The following is a 13,679-nucleotide window of genomic DNA, read 5'->3' on the forward strand; positions in this document are numbered from 1 at the left end:
ATTACAGTTATGCTTCATTTTTAGCCTTGATTCAACTTCACACCAGTTAGCCACAATCTGTTTTCAAAAATATGAGAGAGCTAATGAAGAGAATGGCTCTTATTGTTTTCTCATACCAGTTGTTTTCTCATGCCAGTTGAATTTTAAATATTACTGTAGTCATTGAGAGAAAAAAGTAAGAATGATTGTAAGGGATAGTAAGCTTGTAGCCTGACATGTAAACCTGGAGATGAAGGGTTACATTGGCTGTTTTTTTTAAATTAGGCCCATCAGAGGATAATGCAGGCAGGATAAAGTTGTTTTCTCATTATGTACAAAAGGTTATGATTTGAGGATAAAATATTTATTGATGCAGATGGTACTTCCAATCTGAAACAATTCTGCTCTCTCCTATAGGGGCTGAAAGGTGAACCGGGAGAAGTCCGCAGAGTAAGTGATTTAAAATGATTTATTTTCATTCTTTCCTGGTTTTACCCCTCTGCTGGGCTGACCATTTGTATTTGCATTGGCTATAATACATTTCCAAAGCTATACACTTAAATGTCTAGGGTAACTGTTTTATGTAAATAACAATTGAAAGATTGACTAATGTTAATGAAAGACAGAGCAAGTACTCAATGCATAACTAAAACTGATGATACCGTCTACTGTCACTTTATTGCTGATCATTGACTCTTTTCATATTTACCAGGTGGTAGGAATAAGAGGACCTCCAGGCCCATCAGTAAGTGGTACCTTAATAACTTTGTATTGTGATAAATATATGTAGAAAAATACATATAAGAAGTCCGAGTATGAATTTTCACTAAATTAGATCAGCTAAAATGCTAACAACTTGAATATTTGCGCCAATACTTTAAAAAAGTGGAGTGTTGTTTTATAGTTCTGACGGAAGCAACAGTGAAGTGCAATCTTAAGCCTGATTTATGTAATATAAAATATATAAAAAGGGTATAAATATGGAGACAATAGCATATACTTTACAGTATATAACTTTTTACTTCTAATGTATTTTAATTATGTGACACTTCTACTGATGGCTTTTAGCCCAACAGAATCTCTGTTTGCATTGCTTGGCTCCTGTCTGACTGACTGGAGCTGTAACCATGCTGTTTACCAGAGAGCTTTGCACATGTCTGGCTGCACGCATGGGCAGAGCTATTGGCCCAGTAATTCCGTTCCAAACGCGTGAGTACGGTCGGGGTACTCACGCATCTGGCCGGAGGAAATGCCGGTTTTCAGCATGCACAGCGCATGCGGGGAAAACCGGCATTTCCTGTCCTCTGAACGAAGGGGTTCAGAGGCGCAGCGCGTGCGCAGTGAACTTCGTCGATTTCATTCATGGATTCAGTGAGGTTAAGTCCTTACAACTTACACATGAAAAAAGCATGTGTAAAGTTGCTCCAGAGGCGGCGGAGGAAGATATATTTTATCGTGGAGCTTCTGAAAGGCAATATTTTTGTTTGGGAAAGGGAGGAAAGTTATTTTAAGAAATGCTGAGGTAAGTTTTAAAGTTTAATTTTTTTTTTTTAAACGGGTTTTCAGTACTGTAGGTAAAAGGAGCAATTGTGGCTGTGTGAATTGAATTTGCTGTGTTTATTAAATGCGAAAATGACTGTTCTAAAATGAGTAATGTAACATTTCCAACATTTTTAAGAAAGAAACTTTTCATCAGTAATATATTCTTTTAAGTAATTATGTATGTATGTCCATATATATTACTTTACGTATATGTATGTATGTATATATTCCTTTACTTATGTGTATGAACGTATGTATTTAATTATGATTTTCCAATAAGTTACTTTCTCTGAAAGTCATAATTAAATACATACATTCATACACATAAGTAAAGGAATATATACATACATACATATACGCAAAGGAATATATACAGACATACATACATAATTACTTAAAAGAATATATTACAGATGAAAAGTTGCTTTCTTGAAAATGTTGGAGGCATTTTCACATTTAATAAACACAGCAAATTCAATTCACATAGCCACAATTGCTCCTTCTACCTAAAGTACTGAAAACCCGTTTTAAAAAACAAAAATAAACTTTAAAACTTACCTCAGCATTTCTTAAAATAACTTTCCTCCCTTTCCCAAACAAAAATATTGCCTTTCAGAAGCTCCATGATAAAATATATCTTCCTCCGCAGCCTCTGGAGCAACTGTACTCATGCTTTTTTCATGTGTAAGTTGTAAGGACTTAACCTCACTGAAAGCATGAATGAAACCGGCGAATTTTACTGTGCACGCGCTACCTGTGCAGTCGCATGTGTTCTGCCTCTGAACCCCTTCGTTCAGAGGACAGGAAATGCTGGTTTTCCCCGCATGCGCTGTGCATGCTGAAAACCGGCATTTCCTCCGGCCAGACGCGTGAGTACCCCGACCGTACTCGCGCGTTTGGAACGGAATTACTGGGTCAACATTTTACATGTCAATAAAATGAAAAATTTAACAATTGCACGATTTGCCCCCTCGCATCTGCGACTGAGGGTCCAAGGAGGTGCATTGCGCAAGGGGTCATCATCGTACGTATCCTCACACTGTTCCCTTTCGGGAACTGTATGGAGTGGTGGAAGGATTTCTGGCCACGTTAACGCTCCTTCCGTGACCATAACCATCTTCATACCAGCCATTAGGGTGGTTAGTCCTATGGCGTGAGGGTTTTACGGGCTCCCACAACGCATCTGAGGGGGGGGGCCACCCACACCCGCGGACGCAAGTATCCCGCTGGATGTCCACCCAGAATTTATAGTTGGAGCTCCGACTCCACTTGCCGGGACTGTCTGGAGCGGGGTTCGAAACCCTACTCCTTCTGGCCCAGCGGCGGGGATGGTTACCGCTACACAAAAGGCCCACTCCGCGCAAAAGGTGACACCCATACGTTTCCTGCGCCTTTTCCCTCCCCGTGACTGGAGCCCTATGCTGCCACTTGAAAGACCAAGCTATCATCTGTCCTTTTTGCGGCGCCTTGGACTTCTCATTACCAATGATGAGCAGGCGCTGCGCCTCCACCTCGTTGAGGAGATTGCTGAGGTCATCATCAGTTCAATTGTGAGTTCTTTTAATGCCATGAATTGTGCTCATTCCAGCCATTTCACGTTGCTAATTGGAGTGGGCCTTTGGCGTAGCGGTAGGATCCCCGCCGCTGGGCCAGACGGGGTAGGGTTTCGAACCCCGCTCCAGACAGTCCCGGCAAGTGGAGTCGGAGCTCCGGCTCTAAATTCTGGGTTGACATCCAGTGGGATATTTGCGTCCGTGGGTGTGGGTGGCCCCCCCTCCTCGTATAGCTTGTGGGAGCCCGTAAAACCCTCCCGCCATAGGACTAACCACCCTAATGGCTGGTACAAAGATGGTTACGGTCACGGAAGGAGCGTTAATCACGGCCATAAATCCTTCCACCACTTCATACAGTTCCCCAAAGGGAACAGTGTGAAGACACGTATGACGACGACATTGCTAAATAAATAAATGGAATGAAAAAAATTCTTTCAGGGCTTTTAAAAGTCTTTAAATTGCTTTAATTCTGTTAAAAACTACTTCAGATTCTTCAAAATAATGTAAACGTTTTTAAAAGTTTATAAAAGTTACCAAAAGCTTCATAAAAATACCAAAAACCTATTTGAAATGCTGCTCTGCATGTAAAAATGCTTTGCAGCTTGTGAGAAACATTGGGGGCGTGTCCTATTAAACTGAGACCTCAAGGGGCGTGTCTCACTTGCACAGCGCGCTCCAAGCTTCGCGCTGGCTGCACTCCTGGGCGGCGTGACGTCAGACGCTGCCCGGGATTCTTCTCTTTCAAAAAGGAATTCCAGGCGTCCCTGGAGGTGAACGGCAGGCGCGTCGGGTAAGTGCAGATCGGGGGCTTGCACGCGCGGCAAGCCCCCGATCCGAATTTCTGCCCCGTTGTTTAGATAGCAGGGAAATGGAATCTCTGTTCTCCAAATATTTAAATTAAGGCCAGGCAGATTTACAAAGTGCCTGACGAGTCCCTGAACACTTTGCAAGACAGGTTTGACATTGTGCTGCATTTACACGCCATGGGGTAGATTTTGACTTTGTGCGATAATGTAAAAACAGGTGATAGCGAGTTGGCTGCCCATTTTACATCTCTCCTGATTTTTACTTACATTGAAGCCAGCCCTGCCCCCAGATCGAAATAATGAACATGGCGGGTTTCCGCCGATGGTGCCCAGTTGCGACCATTTGAGAAGATTCTTCAAATTAAGCTTTTTTTTTCAGGCGCAAAGGCACCAATAGGCACATTTTAAAAGATTTAAATATTTAAAAAAATATATAATTTACTAAGAAACTGACTAGTGTACACCAAGGAAGCTAGTAAATGGTTCAGTATAGTTTTTTTAAAGTCATTTTTAGTGATTTTAAATCAGGTTACTCACAGGTGGTGGACTAGATGCGCATTGAAAATGCTTATTCTTTGGTGATAAACCCATTTTCAGCTGTATTCATAAAACTGCACTCTTAAATACATCAATAAATATTGTAATGTATATACCTTTAAGGGGGGAACTATCTTTTACAGCTCATGTATACTGCAGTACCGGCAGTGACCACACCTGTATATAGCACTGAGTAGTAATCTGTACAGATCAGTTCCAGTGTGAGCCACGTTGAGTAAACACCTGTTGTACCGTTCTCCTGCAGTCTGTGTCTTATTATACACGGACACAAGATTGGCGACAAGGCAAGTTCGAACCTACCTGCAACTCTGCATCACCTCCCGGGGATTCGTTCCTGGAGATCAGTGGATTGGAGGTCAAGGCCAGAGACTCGGGCGTCGACCACGGGCAACCGCCCAGTCATCCAGCAGAGACTCGAGAATTGCGGGGGAGGCTGTCGAGAGCCGGGCTTGGCTTTCCAGTTGAGGTGGTCCAGCGAAACGGGCTGGCAACAGGTAGTGCACAGAGCCTTCCCAGACAGCGTGGGCTAGAGCCCGACCGAGCGGCACAGCAAAGGGCCGAGCAGCGTCGACGGGGGAGAGAGAGAGAGGGCAGAGCGCACAGGGCGCAGCCGGTGTTCAGGGGCCGAGCAGCGTCGAAGAGAGGGAGAGAGAGACGCACAGAAACCCGCGAGGCGCCGCCATTGCCACGAGGACCGCCGATAGCGGCGTTGGCAGCAGCGCAGGAGAAGCGCGCAAAACCTACAGGCGCCGCCATTGCCACGAGAACCGCCGGGAGTGGCATTGGCAGCAGCGGGGGAGGAAGGGAAGCCATTTTAAGCCATTGGGAGACGCCATTTTAAACCACACCCAAAATGCCAAAGAGTGGCAGTATCACCGCATTTGACAATGAAGTTGAAGATTGGACTACATAAGTCGAACGAATAGAGGTATACTGCAAGGCAAATGAGGTGTCAGATGACAAGAAAGCGTCGGTATTGTTAAATTTAAAGGGTGCAAAGATGTATGGTTTATTACGAAATCTAGTAACCCCAACGAAGCCAATGGAAAAGAGTTTTGAAGACATAGTAACGATACTACAGGAACATTTAAACCCCACACCGCTGCTGATAGCAGAAAGATTCAAGTTTCACAAACGGAACCAGCATAAGGATGAAAGCAATGCTGATTATTTAACAGAACTGCGCAAACTATCGAAACACTGCCAGTTTGGAGCGGGACTGGCAGATACCTTAAGGGACAAGTTTGTGTGTGGGCTTCAAAGTGAAGGAACCCAGAAACGGCTTTTATCTGAAAAGGACCTTATGCTGGAAAATGCTTTCAGCATTGCGGTGTCATATGAAGCAGCAGCACGGGGCGCTGCAGAGATACAACAGAGACCGCAAGAATATGGCACAAACGAAATGTCATATGGAACAGAGAAGTGCTATCGCTGCGGCAGAACAACACACGACCAGAATGATTGCTGGTTCAAAGACAAAGTGTGCAGACAGTGTGGAAAAGTAGGACACATAGCACGAGTCTGCAGGTCGGGAAAAAAAGCCAGCAATAAGAAACCTACCAAAGAAAAGTACAAGAAGGTACATAAGATGACGGAGAATAGTTCAGATGAACAAAAGAGTGATAACGACTCCGAAAGCAGGGAACTGAGTTGTCTGAAACTACATAATGTGATCACAACGGAGGATCACCAAACCATTTGGGTCACTCTCAAGATAGCAGGAGTCCAGGTAAAGATGGAATTGGACACAGGATCAGCCCTAACAGTCATAAACCGACAGGACTATGAGCGGCTATTCTCACACATACCCTTGAGAGACACAAAAATTATTTTGAAGACATACACGGGGCAAAAAGTCTACCCCAAAGGAAAAATAAGGGTGACCGTTATATATAACAGTAAGGAAACACCAAAACTAGACGTGTATGTATTGCAAGATGGAGGACCACCATTACTGGGCCGTGAATGGATCCGGAAAATACAACTGGATTGGCATTCCATACAGGCACTGACTGTGGCTGACAAAAAGGATGACGACGCCACACCTGGGCGACTGTCAAAGATCCTAACTGACGTGAAAGAAGTGTTCCAGCAAGGACTCGGAACACTAAAAGGCATGACAGCGACGATTAAAATTGAAGAAAACGCAAGCCCAAAATTTTTTACGGCCAGACCGGTACCTTATGCGATCCGGCCAGCCGTCGAAGCAGAGCTGGAGAGTCTGGAACGTTCAGGTGTACTGTCCAAGGTAGATTGGAGTGAGTGGGCTACACCCATCGTCCCTGTGATGAAAAAGTCGTTGAGCAGCACGCCTGGGGAACCAAGGAAGGTTCGCATCTGTGGGGTCTTTAAGGTAACAGTGAACCCGGTCCTTCACACCGTACAATATCCACTTCCGCGGATTGAAGATATTTTCGCCTCGCTATCTGGAGGGAAACGCTTCACTAAGATTGATCTGGCCCAGGCGTATCTGCAAATGGAGGTAGAAGAAGCATCAAAAAATTCCTCACAATCAACACCCATAAAGGTCTCTACCAATACAACTGGCTGGTATTCGGGGTAGCATCAGCTCCGGCTATTTGGCAGAGGGCAATGGAACAAGTCCTGCAAGGGATCCCAGGGACCAAGTGTTATTTGGACGACATCCTGGTCACGGGCGAAAATGACAGTGATCACCTTGCCAACCTGGAGCAGGTGCTCACTAGATTGCAGGAATATGGGCTCCGAGCTAACCGCCCCAAATGCGAGTTTTTTAGAAAACAGATCTCGTATTGTGGCCACGTTATCGATAAAGAGGGGTTACATAAGTCCCCAGAGAAGATTGAGGCAGTAGTCAAGGCTCCAGCACCGGAAAATGTGTCACAACTGAGGTCGTTCCTCGGGCTGGTAAACTACTACCATAAGTTCTTGCCAAATTTGTCTACAATACTACACCCACTGAACACCCTACTGCAAACTGGGGTGCCATGGAAGTGGAGTGACGAATGTAGACGAGCTTTCCAGAAGAGCAAAACACTAATCACATCAAAAGAGGTATTGGCCCATTACAACCCAGCATTACCAATTCGGTTGGCATGTGATGCGTCACCCTATGGCATTGAAGCGGTGCTGTCGCACAAATTCTCGGACGGCTCAGAGGGGCCAATAGCCTTTGCATCATGATCACTAACCTCAGCCGAGCGTAACTATGCCCAGATTGACAGGGAGGCCCTCAGCCTAGTGTGGGGAGTGAAAAAGTTCAATCACTATCTGCACGGGCAGAAATTCACCTTGCTGACTGATCACCAGCCTCTTGTCTCCATTTTTAATCCGAACAAGGGCGTTCCGGTGATGACTGCGCAACGACTACAAAGATGGTCACTTTTTCTAGGGGCGCACCACTATGAGATTGAATATAAGGGCACGAAACAGCATGGAAATGCTGATGGGCTATCACGCCTGCCACTGCCTACTGCGGAGGAAGCACCAGCAGTGGATCCAGTTGAAATATTCCATTCGACTATAGTTGAATACCTACCGGTAACTAACGCTTGTATCGAAAAGGAAACCCGAAATGACCAACACTGTCTCGGGTATATGATTTGACGGTGAAGGGATGGCCAGCACATGGCGACTCACTGTTGCCAGCATTCTCGACAAGGAGAGAACAGCTGTCAGTGTGCCGGGGGACCTTGATGTGTGGATCCCGAGTGGTAATTCCACCCAAGTTAAGGGATAGAGTGCTCAATGAGCTTCATGAGGGTCATCTGGGAGGGGTAAAAATGAAAAGCCTAGTCAGGGCTTATGTGTGGTGGCCGGGAATCGATAAACAAATCGAGGAGCTGACCAAGAGCTGCTCAGGATGCCAGAAAGTCCAAAATGCACCACCACAGGCCCCTCTACACCCATGGGAGTGGCCCTCATCTCCATGGCAATGGGTGCATATTGATTTTGCTGGTCCATTCATGGACTCAATGTTTTTAATAGCCGTGGATGCGCACTCGAAATGGCCTGAGGTCATCAAAATGTCCTCCACCACCACTGAGCAAACTATTGCAGTCCTACGGACCATTGTTGCCAGGAATGGCTTGCCAGAACAGATTTGCTCCGACAACGGACCACAGTTTGTGTCTGAAGAGTTCCGGAGGTTCTTGAAAAAGAATGGGGTAAGGCATTACACATCCGCCCCGTATCATCCAGCCACAAATGGATTGGCTGTGAGGTTCGTACAAACCTTTAAGAAGGCAATAAAGGCAATGACAACATTCCGCTGCAGCACAAGGTGGACAATTTACTGTTCGCCTACCGGAATGCGACACATGCAGTCACCAACCAGGCCCAGCTATGATGTTCTTTAACCGAAGGTTAAGATCTCGCCTGGATTTGCTCAGACCAAACGTACGAAGAGATGTTGAGAGTAAGCAATTCCAGCACATCCATGAGAAGCCAACAAGGAGCTTCAATGTAGGGCAACCGGTCTTGGCCCGCGACTACCGAACAGAAAAATGGCAGCCAGGAACGATATGCACACAGCAGGGCCCCCGAATGTACACAGTGGACGTTGGGGAGAGCATCGTGAGATGCCATGCTGACCAGATCCTAGAGTCACAGGAACAAGTCAACCCCATGCCTCGCCCATACGTACCTGGTGATGAACCCGACGTACAGGTCGCATCTACCCCAGAAACAGTAGCATCGGAAGCTGATGAACCAACCGACGACAGGGGGCCAGAATCACCTCCGCACCAAGAGCAAGACACTCGGGAAAGGCACTATCCAGAAAGGATCAGGAAGCCTCTCCAAAGACTGAATATATAAATAGACTATTTTCAGCTAATGTTGCATGTTAAAAGTGTTAATTGTAATTAGTTTGATATTTAATTGTTAAATGAGTGTTATGGTACTGTTAATCTAAAAGGGGAGGAATTTTAATGTATATACCTTTAAGGGGGGAACTATCTTTTACAGCTCATGTATACTGCAGTACCAGCAGTGACCACACCTGTATATAGCACTGAGTAGTAATCTGTACAGATCAGTTCCAGTGTGAGCCACGTTGAGTAAACACCTGTTGTACCGTTCTCCGCAGTCTGTGTGTTATTATACACGGACACAACAAATATTTTTTAATTCAAGGAAAAAAAGCTATGTTCTATTACGCTGCCCAATTGCGCTGGTTCATGCAAGATTTTATGTTTGTGATTATGCAACTGAGTTTGTGCGGATACTTGAACCATAACTTCACTTCTGGAAACCAGCACAATTTCAAGCACAATTTGACTGCAATGGAACTGAATATCCGATGGTTCATATAACGGGCGGCCGATCGGATACCGCCCGTTTTGTGCCACCGCCCGAGATGAATTTCTAGGCCAATGACTTTACAAAGGGTGGTAATTGTAGTATATTTGGGAGGGAAAAGGTGACTTTGGACCGATGGTTCCTAAAGCTCTCGACCACTGGGGTTTTCCTTGCATCATGTATGTTCTGGACTAACTTGCTATGATTAGTTAACAACTATATTATCATTGTATCACGCGACTGCCAGGATGGTAGACGGCAAACTAGATGGACCTTGGTCCTTTTTCATCTATGTGTTATTCCTAACATGGAATGTATTTTTCCACAAAAAAAAATCTTGTTTATTTTTACAGGGACCACCAGGCTCACAAGGATCAAGAGGTGTAGAAGGGCCAAAGGGACCAACAGTGAGTAATGATATGATTATTTTCGACCACAGAGTATACAGGGCATGTGATGTGTATCGTGGCAATAGCCGGAAGAGAACAGACCATGAGCAATATCATGATCAGAGAGAGAGAGAGGGGGAAGGAGAGAGAGAGAGGGAAGGAGAGAGAGAGAGAGAGAGAGGGAAGGAGAGAGAGAGAGAGGGAAGGAGAGAGAGAGAGAGAGGGAAGGAGAGAGAGAGAGGGAAGGAGAGAGAGAGAGGGAAGGAGAGAGAGAGAGAGAGGGAAGGAGAGAGAGAGAGAGAGAGGGAAGGAGAGAGAGAGAGAGAGAGAGGGAAGGAGAAAGAGGGAAGGAGAGAGAGAGAGAGAGGGAAGGGGAGAGAGGGAAGGAGAGAGAGAGAGAGAGGGAAGGAGAGAGCGAGAGAGAGGGAAGGAGAGAGCGAGAGAGAGAGAGGGAAGGAGCGAGAGAAATACAGAGAGGGAAGGAGAGAGAGGGGGAAAGGGGTGGGGGAAAGGGGTGGGGGAAAAGGGTGGGGGAAAGGGGTGGGGTAAAGGGGGGGAAGGGGGTGGGGGAAAGGGGTGGGGGCGAAGTTAGAAGTTGAAGGCGCTAGATAAATGCAAGCTGGGTTAACGGCGTTTCTTAGAATCCCTCTGACCTCCACTACAATAAAGAGAGATATTTTGAAAGCATTGGCAGTGCAACCTTTCGCAGAGGTCGAGGCGGATACCGACCTGGATGAGCAGAGCCCGGCCACAGAAGATCAGGAAGCGAGCACCGGGGTGGCTGCAGAGGAGGAAGCAGCAGCCGAGCAAGAGCAGGGTGGCGGCGGCCAGCGCCATGGTGCGGCGGACCGAGCGAGAGCGGGCCCGGGCTCCGGTCGGTGCAGCCGCGTAGCAGAGCAGAGGCTCCAACACCTGGCGCCACTTGGGCTCGGAGGCGGGCAGCCGGCGCTGGCACAGCCGCTCAAAATGGCTGTCAAACTAGGCGAGCCTCCGGGCGAAGGGTAGTGACCACGGCCCCAAGCAGCAGCTCCTTCCCCGCCGGCCCATCATCGCTGCGCCTACTTCCGCGAGGCCGCGGTGACAGGAGAGAGGGGAGAAAGCGGCGGAGACCCCATGGGCGGCGTAGCGCCTGAGGCCCGGCCCGAGTCACCTGAGCTGAGCTCCCGCTCCCTCCGACCCGAAGAGCTCGGCAGTGACATCCTGCAGAGCGGAGAGGCCCGGGTGACAGGAGAGAGGGGAGAAAGCGGAGAGAAGGAGGAGGCCAGCCTTTACCAAGATGGCGGCGATGGCGGGCCGCTGGTTTGTAATCGGGCCCAGCGGGACGGGCGGTGCCTAGCTCGGGCGTGACTGGCGAGGAGAGGCCGAGGCTTCGAGGCCTGAGGCCTGCAGGCAGCTCATCCACCGTGGATGCAAACAACCCGTGAGCGGAGAGGCCGGCTTGACAGGAGAGAGGGGAGAAAGTGGAGAGAAGGAGGAGGGTGTGGGTGGGACTGGGGCCCATGGTTGGACAGAGGCAGAGTTGCTCCATCACAAACAACAATGGCCGCCGCTTGCTTTTCAGTTTGAAGGATTAGGCCCCACCCACACACGCCATGAAACGCCCCCCGTGACGCAGCGCGCTCCCCCCGTAGGATCGGTCAACCGCTAATGAGCGGATTTCCCCCGTATGATTGGCCAACCGCTAGTGAGCGGAATTTTAAACGTTTTTTGTCTACTGTCCGAACAATTTTTGTCTGACCAAAAAGTAAATACACGTAGGACACCCTCCTAATCATAACCTTTCTTTTGATATAACATATGTGTAGGTACGCTCTATAACTTTTGAGTGATGCCCAGACAGACAGACAGACACCACTATCCTTTTATATATATATATATAGACTAGCTGGAGTGCCCGGCGGTGCCGAGGCTTTTTCGAGGGCATGTTGTTGTTGGAAGAGAGAGCGCGACTGGGGGGGAAGAGAGAGAGTGACTTGGGGGGAAGAGAGAGAGCGACTTAGGGGGAAGAGAGAGAGCGACTGGGGGGGAAGAGAGAGAGCGACTGGGGGGGAAGAGAGAGAGCGACTGGGGGGGAAGAGAGAGAGCGATTGGGGGGGAAGAGAGCGACTGGGGGGGAAGAGAGAGAGCGACTGGGGGGGAAGAGAGAGAGCGACTGGGAAGGGGGAAGGAGGGGGGGAAGGAGATGGGGGTAAGGAGGGGGGAAGGGGGAGGGGGGGAAGGGGGGAAGGAGGGGGGAAGGGGGGAGAGAGAGTGCGACTGGAGGGGAGGGGAGGGGGAGGGGAGGGGGGAAGGGGAGGGGGGGAGGGGGAGGGGGGAGAAAGGGGAGGGGGGAGGAAGGGGAGGGGAGGGGGGAGGAAGGGGAGGGGAGGGGGGAGGAAGGGGAGGGGGAGGAAGGGGAGGAGAGGGGGGAGGAGAGGGGGGAGGAGGGGGGAGGGAGGGGAAGGAAGGGGAGGGGGGTTGGAAGGGGAGGGGAAGGGGAGGGGGGAGGGGGGGAAGGGGAGGGGGAGGGAAGGGAGCGAAGGGGAGGGGAGGGAGGAGTGGGAGAGGAGGGGCGGGGAAAGGGGAGGGGTGGGGGAGAGGGGAGGGGTGGGGGAGAGGGGAGGGGTGGAGGAGGTGGGGGAAGGAGGGGGGAGAAAGGGAGTGGGGGAGCCAGCAGGCCCTCTCCCCACTGCAGGCGATGGCTCTGCTGAGCTCCGTGCCGCCCCACGCACTGACATGCCGAGCGCAGCGCCCCGGTGAGCCCGAGCCCCGCCCTCCCGAGATCGGGCCTGAGACGGCCGATTGCGGCTGGCCGGGACCGGTTGCCTTGGTAACCCTCCTCCCCTCTCCGCCTCCCGATCTCCGGGCCTGGGCCTGAGACGGCTGATTGCGGCTGGCCGGGCCCAGTTGCCTTGGTAACCCTCCTCCCCTCTCCGCTTCCCGATCTCCGGGCCTGGGCCTGAGCAGCCGATTGCGGCTGGCGAACCCGGTTGCCGGGGTAACCCTCTTCACTCCCCCTCCTCTCCCGAGCCCCGCCCCCCCCCCGAATGAAGCACGAGGAGGTTGCAGTGAGCCCAGCCAGCCTTTACCAAGATGGCTGGCCGCTGGTTCGGAATCGGGCCCAGCGGGGGGGGGGGGGGTGGGGGGGGAGGAGCTTGCCACAAAACAATTGCCTAGGGTCCAGCATGGCTGTCAACAGATGCCCAGGCTTCGAGGCCTACCTGCAAAAACAGGGAAAGGTAGGAAAATTAATGAGATTAGATAAAAGATTTAGAAAGTAATTAACTTTTTTAAAAAACAATATGTGTTTTAAAAGCAACTTTTTTTTTAAAGACGCAGAAAGCGGGAAAAATAAATGAAAAGTTTGGAATCAAGATGGCGGCGACTCACCTCGGTTCAGAACGATAAGGCCCGCCCACACATGCACCGATTGGTCGACCGTCAGGTCACCGAAGCGTAGGATTGGTCAATCGTCCCGTCACTCGACTCTAGGAGGGCTCGCCCGCAAGCGCCAGGAACCCGCCCCCGCCACGCAGCGATTGGTCGACCGTCGGGTCACTCGATGTTAATGAGCGGATAATGAGCGGAATGTT

General features: G+C 49.4%; 1 protein-coding gene across 1 annotated transcript in view; it reads left to right on the top strand.

Moving 5' to 3' along the window:
- Positions 1–13,679, top strand: part of LOC147120251 (uncharacterized) — a 368,220-nt gene that overhangs the window by 184,264 nt on the left and 170,277 nt on the right. Inside the window, exons 4-6 of the mRNA XM_085985896.1 lie at positions 397–429; positions 692–724; positions 10,072–10,125. Coding sequence (XP_085842022.1) covers positions 397–429; positions 692–724; positions 10,072–10,125 — 120 coding nt within the window. The remainder of the gene's footprint in view (positions 1–396; positions 430–691; positions 725–10,071; positions 10,126–13,679) is intronic.

Source organism: Somniosus microcephalus, chromosome 4 (genome assembly GCF_052327205.1).
Source record: "Somniosus microcephalus isolate GS21.2 chromosome 4, FLI_Smic_1.0, whole genome shotgun sequence".
NCBI classification, from domain to species: Eukaryota; Metazoa; Chordata; class Chondrichthyes; order Squaliformes; family Somniosidae; genus Somniosus; species Somniosus microcephalus.